At 62.8% G+C, this 17,059-nt stretch overlaps 4 protein-coding genes across 4 annotated transcripts; all 4 read right to left on the bottom strand.

Moving 5' to 3' along the window:
• Nucleotides 1-1,245: 1,245 nt before the first annotated feature.
• On the bottom strand, nucleotides 1,246-3,366 carry LMXM_17_0790 (putative polo-like protein kinase; the record flags this gene model as incomplete). Its single annotated transcript, XM_003873884.1, has 1 exon — nucleotides 1,246-3,366. One exon carries the CDS (start codon nucleotides 3,364-3,366, stop codon nucleotides 1,246-1,248), a length of 2,121 nt encoding a protein of 706 aa, XP_003873933.1.
• A 2,405-nt stretch (nucleotides 3,367-5,771) lies between these two features.
• On the bottom strand, nucleotides 5,772-7,445 carry LMXM_17_0640 (conserved hypothetical protein; the record flags this gene model as incomplete). The annotated part of the gene is made up of 1 exon (XM_003873885.1): nucleotides 5,772-7,445. The coding sequence occupies one exon, from the start codon at nucleotides 7,443-7,445 to the stop codon at nucleotides 5,772-5,774; it is 1,674 nt and encodes a 557-aa protein (XP_003873934.1).
• A 776-nt stretch (nucleotides 7,446-8,221) lies between these two features.
• Nucleotides 8,222-11,809, bottom strand: LMXM_17_0650 (conserved hypothetical protein; the record flags this gene model as incomplete). Its single annotated transcript, XM_003873886.1, has 1 exon — nucleotides 8,222-11,809. The coding sequence occupies one exon, from the start codon at nucleotides 11,807-11,809 to the stop codon at nucleotides 8,222-8,224; it is 3,588 nt and encodes a 1,195-aa protein (XP_003873935.1).
• Nucleotides 11,810-12,636: 827 nt separating this feature from the next.
• Nucleotides 12,637-16,509, bottom strand: LMXM_17_0660 (conserved hypothetical protein; the record flags this gene model as incomplete). Its single annotated transcript, XM_003873887.1, has 1 exon — nucleotides 12,637-16,509. The coding sequence occupies one exon, from the start codon at nucleotides 16,507-16,509 to the stop codon at nucleotides 12,637-12,639; it is 3,873 nt and encodes a 1,290-aa protein (XP_003873936.1).
• Between the last annotated feature and the right edge of the window lie 550 nt (nucleotides 16,510-17,059).

Raw genomic sequence — 17,059 nt, forward strand, 5'->3', positions numbered from 1 at the left:
TCACCCGCGTGACAGGCGGGTATACTAACCACTATACTACCGAGAATTCAGAAAGAGGGGATCGCCACTAGGCATTGTTTTTTATATTATTGGGCTCTGACTTTTTGGATTCTCGTCATGGAGCAAATGTGGCCGAGTGGTTAAGGCGCCTGCCTGCTAAGCAGGTGTGATCTCACGCGAAGGTTCGAACCCTTCCGTTTGCGAACTTTTCGGAACCCTGTCTGTACAACTATAAACATTTGCTGAAGCGCGTACTTCTTCGTGGGGATGTAGCTCAGATGGTAGAGCGACCGCTTAGCATGCGGTAGGTATTGGGATCGATACCCAACTTCTCCAACTTTTGTTTGTAGCAGGCGATATCGAGAGGAGGGAGGAAATCCAAGCGTGTCTGTCTAGTAAGCCGGGTTGTTGCATTTCTGCGCGCCTACATCCCGATTTCATTTCTTCGTTGCCTCTTGCTGGTATGCGCACTCATAATGACGTGCAAGCATGTGTTCTCACTGAGTTTGTTCAGGTGCGCGTTCGCGTCACTGTGTAGGTGGTACAGTAGATTTGTCTGAGCGTGTGTCAAAAAGCAAAACAGCGTCTATTGCAATCTTTTTTTGTCCATCTCTGCCACACAGCAGGCGGTCCAGCTGCGCTCTCGAGCCCCGGCCCTGCCACAGGCCAGCCATCTCGTGGCGCGAAGCAGCCGTGGGCACACGCCGGTGCAGCACTGCGCCGCCTCAGGCATCGCGGCACGGCGCCCGCCCCGACCTCCACCCACCCATGCGACTCGCAGTGCCGCCTCGCAGCCGCCCCCATTGCGCCGGTCGCCGCGTGGTGCGTCTTCCGCGGTGGCGCAGGCTCCCGCCACCAGTGTGCAGCGAGGGCGGGGTGGGATGTGCTCGAGTCGCCCCGGCGCTTCGTCAATCGTATGCGTGGTGCAAGCGTGCTCGTTGTCTCAGGTCGCTCCGACGCCACGCCGTCGAGGGCCTGGCCGTCGCCATCGGTAGCGATGGGGCACCCGGACCTCGCTGCGTCGCCGGCGCTCGACCCTGTGACCACCAGAAGTGGCTCTGGGATTTGGCAGGGACAGAGGGACTCCCCGGCTGCCTCACACAGTGGGGGTACTGGACCGTGAGATGCCGCGCACGGAGGTCTCTCCAGCTATCAGGGTTCTAATGCAATCTATCGAAAACAAAGAGGGGAGTGTGGGTAACCCAACCCGCGGCGAGACGCACAAACACGCGAGTGGGTGGTCCTCTACAGGCAGTGGTCGCGGATAACCTGATACAGCACGCTCTTGGTGTTGCGAAGCCGGTCTGCCGCTTCTTCCCATTCCGTGGCCACCGAGTTCAGCGACATCGTGCGGCGGCGGCCCGACGACGTCGTGTAGGTCACCACGCGCCACTCCGAGCTCAGGATGATCTCAGCGCCGTCGTCGAAGCACACCTGCACCGTCTTGTTCGACAGCCGGAACACGAGTGCGCCGTCCACGCGCAGCCAGCGCTTCACGTACACAAAGTCACTGGACGTGTGCGGGTCGGTGCAGCGTGGCGGCGCCCCCGGCAGGAAGGGTGAGCACGCCACCACCGGCACCCTGTCCGGGGAGCTCTGCACGCGGCCGAGGTAGGTCTTGAAGTACTTGGTCAGTGTCACCTTCTTCTCCAGCTCCGGTGGGTAGCTGTGCATGCTGAACACGTGCCGCTCGTCCTTCGCGAAGAGCCCGGTGCCGCCGTCGCGCGCCGGCATCTCGATCTTGACGCGCGCGTAATACTCCACACGGTCCGTGATGGGCTCCCACACGATCTTGGTGGAGTCGTTGAAGTGCGCGCCGGTTTGCCCGGTGCTGAGGCGGTAAGCCATGCCGTACTTGGACGAGAAGTCAGCGCACTGCGTAACCCACACCGGAGGCGGCGCCGCCTCGCTGTCAGCAGCGTCGTCGGCGGCCGGGTCGCCGCACAGGGTCTGGTGCAGGCGGTCGTGTAGCGCAGTCAGCTGCTGCTTCTCGTCCTCGTCAGCGTTGGCGTCGTTTCGGAGCTGCTGCGGAGACGACGCGGGGCAGCGCCCCGAGAGCGGCACCGCTGCCGTCGCAGGGCCACTACGTGGCGTCTCGCTGCGCGCCTGCGCGCAGTTGCCGGGGAGCGTCGGTGCCAGTGCGGGCTGCTGCTGCTGCTGCTGCTGCTGCTGCCTGAGGCTCACGAGGTGGCGCGGCGATGTCGGCGCGCCGTGCGGCGGGGGCACGTTAGCGTTGATGGGCCGTAACACCTCGCGTTGTGCTGGGGCACCTAACAGCTCCTTACCATACGGCGCCGGTGGTGAGTGATGCATGTCCACCGCCAACCCGCGGCGTGCGCTGCGTGTGGTTGTGATTGCTGCTGCTGATGCGGTCGTAGTCGTCGCGGGCGCGGCGGCGCCGGGCACCGGCAGGCCGAAGGACGCGAATGATGCCGGCGGCGTCAGCGGCGGCGGCGGTGACGACGAGAAGAAGGAGTGCTGGCGGATGTCCATCAGCGTGGGACGGTGGGCCGGGCTGCTCTGCAGGATCTGAGTGATAAGGTCACGCGCGGTGTCTGGCACGCTGGCGGGGAAGTCGTAGCGGCACTGGCGGATGCGCTTATATGTAGACTCCACGTCCTCCATCTGGAACGGAGGCTGACCCACGAGCAGCGTGTAGAGGATGACGCCGAGGGACCACGTGTCCACCTCGTAGCTGTGACCGTGGCTCTTGTGGTCGATGATCTCGGGTGCAATGTAGTTGGGCGTTCCACAGATGGTGCGCTTGCGCTCGCCGTCGTACTGGAGCTCCGCGGCGAGGCCAAAGTCGCCGATCTTGACGTTGAGCTCTCTGTCCAGCATAATGTTTCCGGGCTTCAGGTCGCGGTGAATGACACATTCACTGTGCATGTACTGCAGCGCTGACAGGCACTGCAGCATCACATACTGTGTCTCCGGCACGGTGAAGCGGCGCACTTTGAGTAGGTCCATCAGCGTCCCGTGGTCACACTTCTCCAAGAGCATGTACACGTAGTAGCGGTCGCGGAACGTGCGAAGGAACTCGACGACGTGCTTGTGCTTCATACGGCGGTGGATGCTGATTTCACTGTGCAGCTTCTGCAGCGTCTTGGGCTTCTCCAGAGACGCGCGGTTAACGGCCTTGAGCGCGTAGGTGCCAGTCTCGTCCGATACCTCGTAGCACTTGGCGAAGCCGCCGCGGCCGAGCACGCGGCCGCACTGGAAGCGATGCAGCCTGCCGCTGGAATCCATCTCGTAGATACTGCTGCCAGGCTGGAACGTCGGCTTCGGTAGCTCCGACGTGGACGCGGGTGCGTCGGGGGCGAAGGTGGGGCCGGTGCGGACACCGACGCGCTGCAGACGCTCCATAGCGGCGACGTAGGGGTGCGGGTGAAGGGGTAGAGAATGTAGGGGAGAAGCGGAGGCCGTCTAGGAGGCAGGGAAGGGAATGCGTGTCTGCATGCGTTGATCTATAAGTGGTGGCTGCAGTGTACAAGCGCGCTTCTGTGCAGGCGGTAGGTGGGTTGGCAGTGGGACTGCGTGCCAGCGCGCGGGGGATTTCGTCGGAACCACAAACGAAATCTTCCGGTTGTTGGGAAAGGGGGAAAACGGTGATGAGCGTGGGATGGGGAGAGAAAAGAGAGAGAAATCCAGGGATATCGTGTATGGGAGGGGGGCCTCGCGCACGGAGAATGCAGAGGCGGAGGGTGGGGTACGTTGGTGCTCTGGTGGTGGTGGTGAGGCCGTCACGGAGGTGGGAGGAAAGGGGAGAGAGGAGAAAACGGAGATGTGGGGAATCTAGAGATGGAAGAGAATGTAGGGGGGAGCGGGGGCGGGGGTGCAAAAGGGCTTTGAAGTGTGTGGGTGGTGGTGGTGGTGGTGGCGGCTGGGACGGGGAGCACCTGACGTAGCAGGTGTGTGCATATGGGTGTGCTGGTCTCTCTCTCTCCCTGTGTGCTTCTGAATCCTAGGTTGTCTGCGGTTTGCTTGTGCTGAGGGAGGAGGAGGAGGAGGGGGGGGGGCGTGCTATGGGCGATCTATAATACTGTAAGGCACACAACAGGCGTGGATGAGAGGCGAGATGCGGCAAGAGGGTTACAGAGGGAAAGAAACGAGAGAGACGACGCAAAACCACGGAAGCCTTTTGCGTGCATGCGCATGTCCGGGTTCGGGCGTGCAGACGTGTTTACATGAAGAGGAGGCAGGAGGAGGAGGATGGGAGAACCAAAACAAAAGGAGGTGAGGATACGGTCGTGAGGGCGGAGAGGCCCTCACACACACACACAGAGATCACCATTTTGTGTGTGTGTGTGTGTGCATGCGGGGTGGGGGGAGGAGGATGAGGAGACGATGAGCGGTCGGGGTGGCGACACCCTCCCTTCCCCACCTCGGAAGGCTCACGAAGAGGGGAACATGACATCCTCGCTCTCTTTCTTGTCAGTGTGTCCTCTTCGCCTTGCACCAGTGGAGGTCTTTTGGAATACATTTCTTTGCGCGTGCGTGCGTGTGTGTGTGTGATAAATGCGCAGGGACACGGGGGTGGGGGTGGGGCGCGAGTGGGGAGTACGGAGAGAGGAGGAGGAGAGGTGGGGGAACGCAGAGGATGCACTCGCGCTGCTATCTGACACACACACACTGTGCCCCTCTTCCCTCCCTCCCTCCCAGCCCTTTCGTCCTCCTAGAAATCTCTTCCTCTCTCTCTGCCTCCACCACCACACCAGCTCTCCGACCTACTTTTCCATCTGCACGCAGGCACGTACGCTCACACAGACCTCATTGGCACACATAGCTCAAGGAAGCACAAGTGCCACGCAAGATGTGCCACAGTCGATGGGCTTCCATCTGGGAACACCGTTCCCTCTCCAAAACACCGTGTTCTGCTCTGTTCGCTTTTATTCTTGGGCATCGTTTCTATTCTACGTTGGAGAGCTGTGCGTATAATCGAAAACTGCCGAAAGTGCTGCCCCCCCCTCGCCGATGCCATGAGCGAGTCGGCACACCCGTCTCCATCGATCCAATCTCCGGGCGTGTGTGCGCGGTCGGGCCGCCTACAGCGAGGCCATGCCGGCAGGGGCCGAGCGCGTCGGCCATACAAGAGCACACACACGCACATACGCCTGTGCGTGCGCACGGGCGGGGGTGCGGCGCTACACGTCCTTCCAGCGTACGGTGCCACCGGGTGCGGACATGCAGGGGGCCCCCGGGGGGGGCGAGAGCTACATTCTGGGCGCACGGACAGCAGACATAACGAGAGACAAGGGGCCGTGCGGTCACCGTCGCCCATCCGCAGCCGGAACGGAAATGAGAAGGAGCACTCACGGGCAGAGCAAAGAGCGCGCCGCCACCGGGCATCGGGGGAGCGGCCCCATCGTCCCCCCGATGCCGTCGCACCGCCGTGTCCCGAGGAATGCGTGCGGGCGTGAGTGCATGGCGTACACAAAGGAAGGAATAAGCATGGTGTCCGCAGCGACCCGTGCCCGCTCGCGTGGCGGCGTCGAGCAGGAGATCAGACGCGTGGGTGCCGAGAGTCAGCGAGCGAGCGAGCGATAGGTGGGTTGTCAGCATTCTGTTGCCCCCCTTCCCTCTCCCATCCCCCCTCCCCCAAGGATGCCTTCACGACAACACGTGCGTGGTCGCATTTTTGTGCGTGTGGAGGGGAATCGATGCGGGTCGGCAGGAGGGGGGAGGGGAGGGGTTCCGGCAGCGCAACGGGAGGGAGCCGAGCCTTGCCCGCCAGATGCACAGAGGTGCAAGTGCAGCAGTCGCCGCCAACCCTACTCGGTCCCCCATGTCCACGTCCGACTCACCTCCTTCTTCGCTTCATGCACGGGTACGACTCCGACGTCGTTGCCGGTAAGGAAGCCGACGTGCGAGGCACGGTTTGCTGAGGTCGACAGCACGGTCTGCCCTACCGCCACGGCGGAGTTCACGACGGCGCGTCCGCTCTGCTGAGACGACTCAATCGCACGCAGCGACCACGTCAGGAGGTAGTCCCCGCAGCTGGCGGTCACGCACAGCTCCTTGGTGCCAGGAAAGCGGTCGAACTTCGCGGTTTGGAAGTGCACCATGGTTGCCCCACCCATGCGGAGTGTTTGCTCCGGTGAAGGCTGGAGGATGATGGGCTGCGGCTTTCTCGCTCCCATCCGAGTCTGAAACCCTGTCGACTCTTTGTCGTTGCTGTCCACGTACTTGGTCTCGATGAACAGGAGAAACGAGGTGGAGGTCGCGACGATATACTGGCCGTCGGCTGTGACGTCGATGTCAACGATCGGCACCTTGGTGTCCAGCAGCGTCTTGGCAGTTTTTGGGAAGTACCCGCCTGCTGGCTTGCGCGCGCCGGGCGGGCCGGTGTAGAGTCGGATGTTCCCGGACCCATCACCGATGACGAGGTAGCCGTTCTGCGAGGTAGCATGGCAGGTGAAGTCCTTCCGGAGCGACGGCAAGGCGTAGTCAGTCGGTTGCTTCCCATCCTCCATGACGACACAGCTGCGGGGGTCCATGCGGACGTCGATGTTGAAGGCAACGTTGCGGCCCAGGCACGTGTAGACGGGGCCAGAGTTCGCCGCTGTATGGTTTGCGTAGGCCACACTCTGCACGGGGAGATCCGCTGGCTTGTACTCCTGCACCACAGTGCCGTGCGCGAGGTCTAATCGCTGCACCGCCGCACTGCTGCCGCCGAAGAGCAGCATGGTGACGTCCCCGTTCTCCAGGAGAGTTCCAGTGGAGGTGCCGTCGACGCCGCGCACGACGAGCTTCTCCATGGCAGCCCGGTCAAAGCCTCGCTCCGTCTGCGGCAGCGCCTGCAGCTCCAGAGTGGCCTCCTCGTTGCTCTTCTTGACAACGAGGGTGCGGTTGAACTTTAGCGACTCTGCGGCGCAAATATTGCCGGCGCCGGTGCTCGCCTTCGTCAACTGGGTTGGGTCGAACTCGAATACGGGCTCGGTGGCATCTTCGTTACAGACCTCGCGCGTGGTGGCGGCGCCGAGGTACTGGTACCACTCGTCCTCCGGGTCTACCTCGTCGTAGCCGGTGAGGAGGCTGTAGGTACAGCGGTTGTACAGCTCCACAAACTGCTGCATGCGCAACTGCGCCGTCACCTGCGCGACATGCGCCGCCGGAGCGGTGAAGCGGAAGGCAACGGTCTCAAGCTCTTCATCGATGATCGCTGGCCAGTGCACGGACGCGGTTGGGGCGGAGTAAGAGAGCTGAAGGTCCACGCCGATGGGTTGCTCAAAGACCTTCTCCCCATCCTCGGCCACGGCGATGAGGTACTCCACACTGCTGTTGTTACTGCCGGTAGTGCCTGCCGTCTTCTTGTGCTTCAGCAGGGAGATGGTGAAGGTGTCCACGTCACCGAGGGGTTTGTAGTAGGGGTGCTCGCCCTCCTCCCCAGCGTACTGATAGAGGGTACCTTGGTTGGTGAACAGCTCCATGGTGGGCGCCGACATGGTTGGCTACACACACACACACACACACACACACAGCGAGAGAGGGACGGGAGGGGGGAGGGCTTATCGGTATGGAGAATTTCTAGAGAGAGAACGATGAGGCAGAAGGCAGAAGGCAACCACAGGGGCCCATTCCAATGGGAGCACACATCAAAGGCGGTAAGGGAAGACGTGAATCCAAACAACGTGCGACTGCAGGACGGGGGTCGTACTTGGCCTGGACGGATGTGTGCGTGCGTGCGTATCAGAGGGTGGATGGTGGATGGTGAGGGGAGGCGGGTGGGTGGGGGGATGCCGTCACTATCGCCGCCGCCGCCGTCCCACACGCACGCAGAAAGAGAAACGGAGGTGTGTACAGAGCGAGTAAAGAAGTGGGAGAGAGGAGGAGGGACGGTGCTGGTGGTGGTGGTGGCGGTTGCACCCGATGACGCACGCGCTTATCAGTTTCGTTGTGCTTCGCTTCATTCGCCTTTCCCCCTCCCTTCCCCTGGTTGCTGTGCACCTTCTTGGTGTAGAGGAGCGCACCTGCATGTGCCATCTACGCACCAGGACACGGCTCACGCGTCTCGATGATTCGGTGTGTTTGCCAGCATACAAAGTGAACAGAGAACCGAGAAGCCGTTGCAGAGGCAGGCACTGCTGCGCCCGCACCCGCACATGTTCGCACCTCCGGATGGAACGGAGGTGAGAGGGACACAGGCGACTTCACCGCCGTTTTCAAATGATGCGAGGCCTCATTCTTCTGCAACATGGCGCACGCCACGCCCCTTGAGGGCTCACGCGCTGTCATCGTTGCCGCGGAGGAGGGTCACGTCCGTCATGCGAACTGGCGTTGCCGTGACGCAGCTCAGGGCCATTTCCTTCACGACTGCCTGCAGCGTGCCCCACGGCCCTTCATTGTCGAACTCGGATGGTGACGCACAGCTTTGGCGTTGCCTACCGCACAGGTTGGGATCAGCAGCCTGGAGGTGGCGCCAGAGCACCACGGCTTGCCGCAGGGTTCTGGGCAGCACCTCGACTTGGTGAAGTCGGCGAGCAGCCGCGCCGGTGCTGCGCAGCGTCTGGCCATGTTGTTGTTGGTCTTGCCGTAGTAGAGGCGATGATGGGCGTGCAGACACGTCGACACTCCCATCTGCGCTTACCGTTGCAACGAGGAGCCTCCACATTTCCTCTAGCTCGGTGCGCGACGTCTCCTCCTTCGACATTGCCGGCCACTCACTGCACCGCTCGAGCCCGTCCGCTGAAGTCGACACGTCAGCGGGCGCGTGGCCCTCTCCCATGCAGGTCGGTGAAGCAAGAGTGATGGGAAGCCACAGGTGGGTGAGGTGGTCTGTCGGCGCCACCACCTCCGCCTCTGAGATGACGGCGAACAGCAGCGGACCAGCGGCAGCAACTTTGCAACCGTCACCGCTGCCGGCCTTCGTCGCACTATTCGCTGCTACCCACGCAGCCGCCGCCTTGCCACACGCGATCACGACGTCCGCCTCGTCCTGCAAGGCACCAAGCTGCGTGGTGGCCTCGTCGCAGAAAAGGAGAAGAAGACCGCCGCGCTGGTGCCACAGCACCGGTGCCGCGCAGCTGACGGCCACAGAAGCGGCCGGGGAGCTGACCTCGTGCACCGCCCAGGGTGAAAAGAAAGCGCGGAGCGTGCGAAGATACTGCTGTGTGCCGAGGTTGGGGTGTTGGGTGGGGTTGCCGCGTGGGAGCACTAGCGCGATGCGGGGGAGAGCCCTAAGGAGCGCACCGAGGCGGCCGCGAGGGAGTTCATAGGGAGGCGACGGCGTCGGTAAGCGTCTCTGCGTCACTGTCGAGGCTTTCATCTCTGCGGCCTGTTCAAGTGACGGGGCAGACTCCAGTGGCCCAGTGGAGAGCCGCCGCGGCCCGTCGTCGCCGATGCCGGTGCCCCACCCACTCGTGCTACGTGGTCTGCCGGGCCGGAAGCGACTTACGCTGGCAAAGACGTCCGCTACCAGTGCGTACACCGCCGCAAACACCGGGAACGCTTCACCGAACCGCGATGGGTCGACGCACCACTTCTCGTAAAGGTCCTCGATGGTGCTTAGTACCGTTGCGGCACCTCTTCCATCACTGCTGCCGCGGTGCGCGTCGCCGGCGGTCCCGGGCAGATCCGCGGAGGAGGGGTCAGGTGCCTTCATCACGACCGCTGTGGCGTCTGCAAAAACATCGAAAAGCGTCGCTGCCGCGGCGTCTGTGAAGCTGCCGAGGGCAATCCTCTCTAGGAGGGCTGGGGTCAGCGCTTGGGCTCTTGCTGCAGCCGCTTCGGACGAGGAGTCTGCCGTCCCCATCACTCGTGGACGTTTCCGATTAGCCTTCTTGGTGGGAGAACACTTGCGCTGTCCTGCAGTTTCACCGCCCCCCTCAGCAGCGCCGCCATCACCCGTTTCCCGACACACCGCTACAGGGGTGCTCGCCAACACGGTGGAGAGAAGGGTCAGTTGCTCGGGGCTGCACGGGACGAGAATCTTGTTATCGCCGAAGACGGCACCGGAAACCTTGACAACGGTAGTGGCGGGTGCCGTAGATGGCGGCGGCTGCGTCGTCCCTGAAGGGGAAGCAGCTGCGTTGTTGCCGACCGGGGTTGGCCGCGGGGGCGGTGCCGGGACGTCCTGCAGAACACACTCCAGGCGGTCTTCCCCGAGGTGCGGAATAAGTCGCTGCAGCACCGCCTCCGCTGTGACTTGCTGCTGCTGCTGCGTGACGTGCTCCTTGAAGCTGACAAGTGCGTCGACGGGCGGCGCAGCTGCGAGCAAACAGCGCAGCTGCGTTTCCATGAGTGCCACTGCCTGCACTACCTCCGCGCTCTCTTCACCAGCACTGGCCCTGGTGATTGAGGAACCATCTTCCTTCGTCACCTCCTCTTCCACAACCTCTTCTCCGGTATCATCGCGCAGCATGCACAGCCAGATCTTGCACTGCGCTCCGAACGCGTGCGACGTTTGCGGCGATGGGAGAGCTCTGCCTGCGTGGGTACCGTCGAGCAGCTGCACGACGTGGCCGCGCACCGTCATGAAGACGTGAAAACGACGCAGGGTGGCGTAGCTGTCGAAGATGACGAGAATGAGTGGCGGTGGGGACGCGGCGTTGGCAGCGGCGACGCCGCGACGAAGCCGCCGACTTGGAGAGGCGAGAGGGTCTGCCGTGGGGTCTGTGAGGGCATGGCGGCGGTGACGGCTGCAGTGATGCTCCATGTACGCGTTCACCTCCTGGAAGATGCCGGAGAAAAAGACATGCACGCTAGTCGGGGCGACGTAGCGGGCAAACATAGTGGCGGCTGACGCGGCAGGAGTCGTCGTCCCCCCGCTGCCGACCGTCAAAGCTGCCTTGTCAGTAGTACCAGTCGACAGAAATCGCCATGCGGCCGAGGAGGGAGTGGCCGTTGCGGCGGTGGGTTCGAGTGCGACAGGCTTCGCTGCCATGTCTTCCTCTGATGCGCCTTGTGCCACACCTCTGGAGTTGCGTGCCATCGTGGTGTCCGGGTGCTCGTCGTCGTCATCGCTGAGGCAGTAGAGTTGACGGAGCCGCCCCACGCAACGCTCCCGTTGCCGCTGCCGCTGAACCAGCAACGGTGATAATCCCGGTGCAGAGGTGAGCTTGGGGGACGGCGCATGGAGGGCCCGGTAGACGTCATTCACCGGGAGAGGTCCCTCCGGCGGAGTGACGTGCAAGACGCGCTCCAGCAGAGAACAGCGTTGTGGTGCAGGGCTGTTTTCCTCGAGAAGCCACCGTGAGAGACATGCGGGCGGGCACGGCACGCATTCGTACATCGACACGGCCTCGTCGTCGATGCCTGGATCCGTAAAGAGGAAAGACACGGTGACAGTACCGGCCATCACCTGAATACCCGTCACCTCCGCGAGCGCGTAATGTAAGCGATAGGGAGGGGGTGGTGGTGGCATCAGCTGGTGCGGCGCTGCTGCAGTGACCGGAGATCCACTGACAATGCCGCCAGTCACACACGGCGACAAGCCACCGCGCACCGGGCGTTCAGTGCACACGCGATAGGGTGCAAAGACCACCGATCCGATGGACAGAGTGCCCAGGCGCGGGTCGCAGACACGCGTCGGTGCATCCAGCGCGGACGACGGGGGAGAGGACGAAGACAGCTGTGCCCTTTTCACCTCCTCGGCCTGTTTCGCGTTAGTGAGTGCGGCAGCGTGTCGAGATGACGACGCCGCGGAAGGTCGCCACAGCGCGAGAAAGTCCAACGCGGAGGCCGAAGAAGCGACGTCTTGATGACGAGACAGCTGCTGCTGCCCACGCTCGTCTTCTGTGCTCGGTTCCGCCTTCACAGCATCACGGAGTCGCGGGGGTGGGCTTGGTTCAGCGGCGGAGGCGGTGTCCATCTGCGTGTGTGTGTGTGTGGGAGGCCGGGGAAGAAGAGGAGGGAAAAGGAGGGTGGGTGGGGGATTGGACACGGCTCACTTGCTCAGCAGGCGAGCTGTGACTTGACCTGTGTACGTGCGTTGAAGCGATGAATAACGCGACTTAGATCGGGTGAAGGGGGACACGTATGTGCATGTGCGCATTCCATGTGGAAAGCGAGACAACCGATAGAGAGGGCTCTATAGCGGGGGTGTGGTCGTGTGTATGTCTATGCGTGGGCGAGGGGCGGATGTGTGGGCGTACGCGTGTGCCGATGTGCTTCACGTCCCCCCGCCTTGCCTTCCGCCCTTTCTCTCTCTCGTTCCGGTGCGCTGAGGCCCGTGTATGGGTGTGTGCCGTGAAAGAGGAGGCGGGATATGGTGGGGGGGGTGCTGGTGGTGGGGTGTGGTGGTGGTGGTGGTGGGGAAACAAGAAAAAAGGGAAGGGAACGAGGCAGCGTCAAACGACCACAGATCGATGAGGAGGTGCATCAGCCTCGTGTATGTGCAGCACAACATGAAAACCAATGCACGCCATCCACCGGACCCCCCCTCCCTCCTGTTCTGTCTCGTGCCCCGAACGCTGAACTTTGTCCTCCCTTGGCGCAAGGAGGGGGAGGAAGGGGGAGAGGGTGAGCGAGGGAGAAAGGTAGGAGGGGCTGCGATGAGGTCAGCGGTGGTTGCGCGCCGGTTTCATTGTCTGTCGCCCCGTCGTATTGGATCAGCCTTCTGGCTGACGTAGCAGACATGAGTAGAGCAGAGGCAACAGTGCGACAGAGCGGAAGGCACGCGCGAGCCTCCGCTCTCCGCTAGTGTGCAGGGGTGAGCTGGGTGAAGGAGGGGCGGCCGTGCGAGCACACGTAGTACTGTTCGACGCAGTCTAGCGCCGCCACCATAGTGCGCGCCGCGGTGGGGCGAAGAACGTCCCCGAACATGATGGCCCCGCGACAGGAACGGGAGATGAAGAAGTCGAGAAACACCGAGGGAATGAGCAGCGGACAGTGGCAGCATAAAGGGACGGGGTCCGTGAGAGCAGACGGTGGAGGCATGAAAGCGTTGCCACATTCGGCAGTCGCTGCGGCTCCCACCACCTCCAGCTCCTCCACCGTTCGCTGCAGTGCTTGGATAGAGGTGACATGGCGAACGACCCCCTCAACCTTCAAGCACGGCCATGCCACAATAGCCGTGGTCAGTGAGGGCCGTGTGCATGAATGTGCGGACTGGCCAACACGCACGTCATTGGCCCAGGCAACAGCTCTGCTGCACTGCATCTCTCTTCGGTCCACGGCTGCCACAGCTTCGTGATGGAACCGCCATCCCCACTGACGCAGATGTGCCTCCACGGCGGTTACACGCAGACGCCACTCAGCCGGGAGGGAGACAGAGAATGACGCCGCCGCCGAAGACGCGCTCGGCGAACATGCGGCGCCAGTGACTGCGTGCGACCACAGCAGCTCTGCAACGCGGCGCCGACGCTCGAGTGCCTTCCGTGCGTGGGGGCTAAGCGACAAGGAGGTAGGAGGCACGCATTCCGAGACCGTGCCAGAGCCAGCGATCGAGCACTCACTCGCGGCGCGCTCCACACCACGCTGCAGCTCGGGATGACACACGTAGGTGTCAGCGAAGCAGAGAAAGAACTCCAGCCGCACCCGCTCGTGCACCGCATGCTGATCTGCGACCCACCACTGGAATGCGTGTGGTTGAGGACGGCATACTGGCCCTTCAGGAAGCACTGCTGCAAGGCCACAGCTTGGCTTGGACGCACGCTGCGGGGTGGTAGGGGAAGCAATGATCAGAAACTTGCGCGCCCACTGGACCACCGAGACACCCGCTGAGAAGGCAGTGGTGATGGGTGGTATGGCATCTGGTGAGGCAGTTTTTGTGGCACCTTTGGCCGTATCAGCGTCATTGCTTTCGGGACCTCTGTGGAGTCCCCTCTCTGGCATCCAGGGACACGGTGCCGCACAGGCGCGGGGCAGTCGACCTAGCGCACTCCCACGCCCCGTGTCCAGGAGGTGTCGCATTCGCGTTAGCCCTTCCACCGTGTTGGAGGCCTGAGCAGCCGGCGAGTGATGTGCAGCGGCAGACGCCTCGCGAGAGGATGGCGCTGTTTCCAAAGGAGGGCGAGAGTACAGTGCGGCCTGCTCCGCCTCTTCCTCTCTGGTGATGCGGTGCAGATTTCGGTCGAGGGTGACGGGGGTGCGACGCGGCGCAGCTGCCGAGGGGTTGACTCCGCTGCCGGTGGCGCTTAACCACAGCAGCGAGGCGGAGTTGAGCTGCACGTGATGCAGAGCTCTAGTGCGACCAGCCACACCCTCCGAAGACGCGGTCAAAGAGCTGTGCCTTGTCGAGGGCGGTGCTGGCACGTACGACTGCGTCCCAGGAACGGCGGCGGCCTCCAGCACCCGTTGACAGAGATATCGCACTCGTAGCTGCACCTTCGCAGTTTCCTGCTTTGCAAGCACATGGTGTGGGGTGCAAGAGGGCCGCTGCTGCGGAGCCGGGGTGGCCGTGTGCGGAGGAGTCGTTTGGGCCGGCAGAACGTTCTCGTCATCCCTGAGGGGGCCATCCCGACTCGCGCACCCGCGCAAACCGCTGGTGAGGCGCCGCAGTGCTTCGTCGTAGAGCCGCAGAAAGGACTGCTGTCCCGAATCTCCGTGTCGGGCCCGCTGTCGGGCCTCGGAGATACGGGCAGGGACGTACGCGCTGTCAACAAACACAAACACAGGGACCGCTGGTGCTGAGATCGGCCCCCCTGGCAGCGGATGTGCGCTGTGGTGATGTCGATGAGCGTTGGTGGCGACAATGCCGTAGGCCCAGTGCGTAGGTTCCAGCACACGGCAGTGCGTCGGACACAACGGTGAAGACGGAGGAACTGATCTACCGCGACAGCCATCGTCTTCCGGAGGATGGGGTTGGCCATCTCGCACGAGTATCATAAAGAAGGTCATGTGGCGCTCAGGAAGCGGGGAAAGGGCAAGGCTCTCTGCCGCGCTCGGTGTCTGGCGGGCAGGGAAGGCGCTGACGCCAAGCGGGGGAGAGGTGGCGAAGAGAACCGCAAAATGTCCAGGCTGCACCACCACCTCTGTCAACACTCCCTCTGCCGTCCTCTCCTCCGGGGTCCATGCACCGCCTTCGCGGCTCGCGGCGGGCGCAGAAGATGGACACCATCGTCGTGCACCCACCCTCGCACGGGTGGCGGACGGTGATGGGGCAGATGAGGGGTCTGGCACCGAGATCCCGAATGCGTGACACAGACGACGCGCCGTCGCCTCGCCGCGTGTGAGTCGGCGTCCCGATCCTCCGCCCATGCCCGCCTCTCGTGATGCCTGACGCACCCGGAGAGCGCCGCTGTACAAGCCGTGATGATCCACGCGCAGTCCCGCCGCCGCCACGGCGTCAGGGTGTATGCCACCGGTATCACGACCTGTGCGCGGGGCAGAGGCGCAGCGAAGCGGTGCAGAGAGCGAAAGAGGGCGCAGCGGGAGTGTCTCAGCTGGCGCACGTCGGGCAGCGCCCGCGGCCGCACAGAAGTCATAGTCAACGATTAGCTTCGCAGAGAACGTTGAGGCACCGTGCGCCGGGAAAGAGCACCGGGGCAGCGATGCGTCTCTGCCTCCACTTGCGCCGAGAGGTCTGTCGGTCAGATACAGCGGTGCCAACAGCGCACACACCGCGGTCTGAAACACAACCGCCACGAGGTGTTGCTGCTCCTCCCGCCGTGCCTGCATGGCAGACGCCGACTTGCAGGCCCACAAGGTGCGGCGGCGAAAGAGCTCCTCCTGATCGCGTTCATTCACAGTCTTCCAGGCAACCTCATCGCCGCTGCTGCCGGTGAGAACGCCGTAGCTATAGGTGCCGACCAGTCCCACATACGGGGTCTGGCGCACTGGGATGTTATAGAACAGTCCGCGTACTCGACACACGGTGACCAGGCGCACAAGATTGCATCGCTTCCTTGCTCGGCCACTAATATCTGGGAGACGGTCGTGGGAAGAAGAGCAAACGTCATCACCACGACATGAAGGGTTGCGGCTCGTAGGCGGATGCCCGCCCATGTGCTTCTCAGCAAGGGGTATCTGCTGGCCACAGTGCCACCGCATCTCCGGCACAAGGGGCCGCACAAGGAGGCAGAGCGGCGACTCGTCCGATGGGCGTGCAGCGGCACCGCCGTCTCCCCCCCTATCACCAGACGCCTTCCCACTGGCAGACACCTCGGCGGGGCAGCCGTCGCCTTGCCCCGTGGAGCATTCCACCACTTCCAGACAGACACTCACGGAGACATCAGTGCAGATGGCGGCCAGGCGGCCAAAGAGCTCAAGCGCACCAGGTCGTAGTGCGGCGCGGTTTCGTTTCTCTGTGCCGCCTGCTGCTGCTGCTGGGATTGTGACACCACTCGCCACCCCTGCCTCTGTCCTTCGTCGCACCTCGTCTGTGACAGGCAGAACGCATGTTCGTGTGATGTCCCACGCGAGTGCTGGGAGACAGAGCGACACCGCCACGCCGTGTGAGGGACTGCTCACGTTCTGTGAAGAAGGAATCCTGCCAACTTCCGCCTCAAGCTCTGGCAGTCCGACCTGTGCGACGCGGGCAAAGGCGTCTGTAAAGGTCGGAAACTCGTGGCTGGCACGCAGCACAGCGGCATCGTGTGAGGTGAGCCGCTGGATATGCTCTTGGTGCATTGTGCGGGTAGTGATCGCGGCGTTGACGCGGAGTCGAAGGGAGCCGAGCAAGGGAGGGGGACGTGGCCACGGTCAGAGCGTGTGTCTTATTGGGTTTGCAGGTGACCAATGACGTGGGGGATTGGAGGCGCATCGTAGGGGGCAAGCAACGAAGCACAGAGAGGTAGAGGGAGGGGGAACTGCAAAGATAGGGAGGAGGTACTGATGCGGCGCGCAGCGGCACAGGACACGTGACGGCGAGGGTTACCACGAGAGAGGGAGACGAGGTGCCCAGCAACCGGGGAGCTGCGGGAGCAGTTGCTGATCCGTGTCCCTCCCTCATACCACCACCGCATCGCCTGCTTCTTGTTGTCTGGTTGGCTGTGAACGATTTGCTTGTCGATGGATTTGTTTGTGTGTGTGTGTGTGGTATGCACGCTTCCAAAGACCGAAAAAAGAAAATAGTGCCTGACACGCGCACACAAGCACACGGAGAGAGAGAGGAAACAGCGGACGATGATGCGACACTTCGCCTCACCGTTTTTGGGTTCCAGCCGCAACAAACATCGCA

This window comes from Leishmania mexicana, chromosome 17 (genome assembly GCF_000234665.1).
Source record: "Leishmania mexicana MHOM/GT/2001/U1103 complete genome, chromosome 17".
NCBI lineage: Eukaryota > Euglenozoa > Kinetoplastea > Trypanosomatida > Trypanosomatidae > Leishmania > Leishmania mexicana.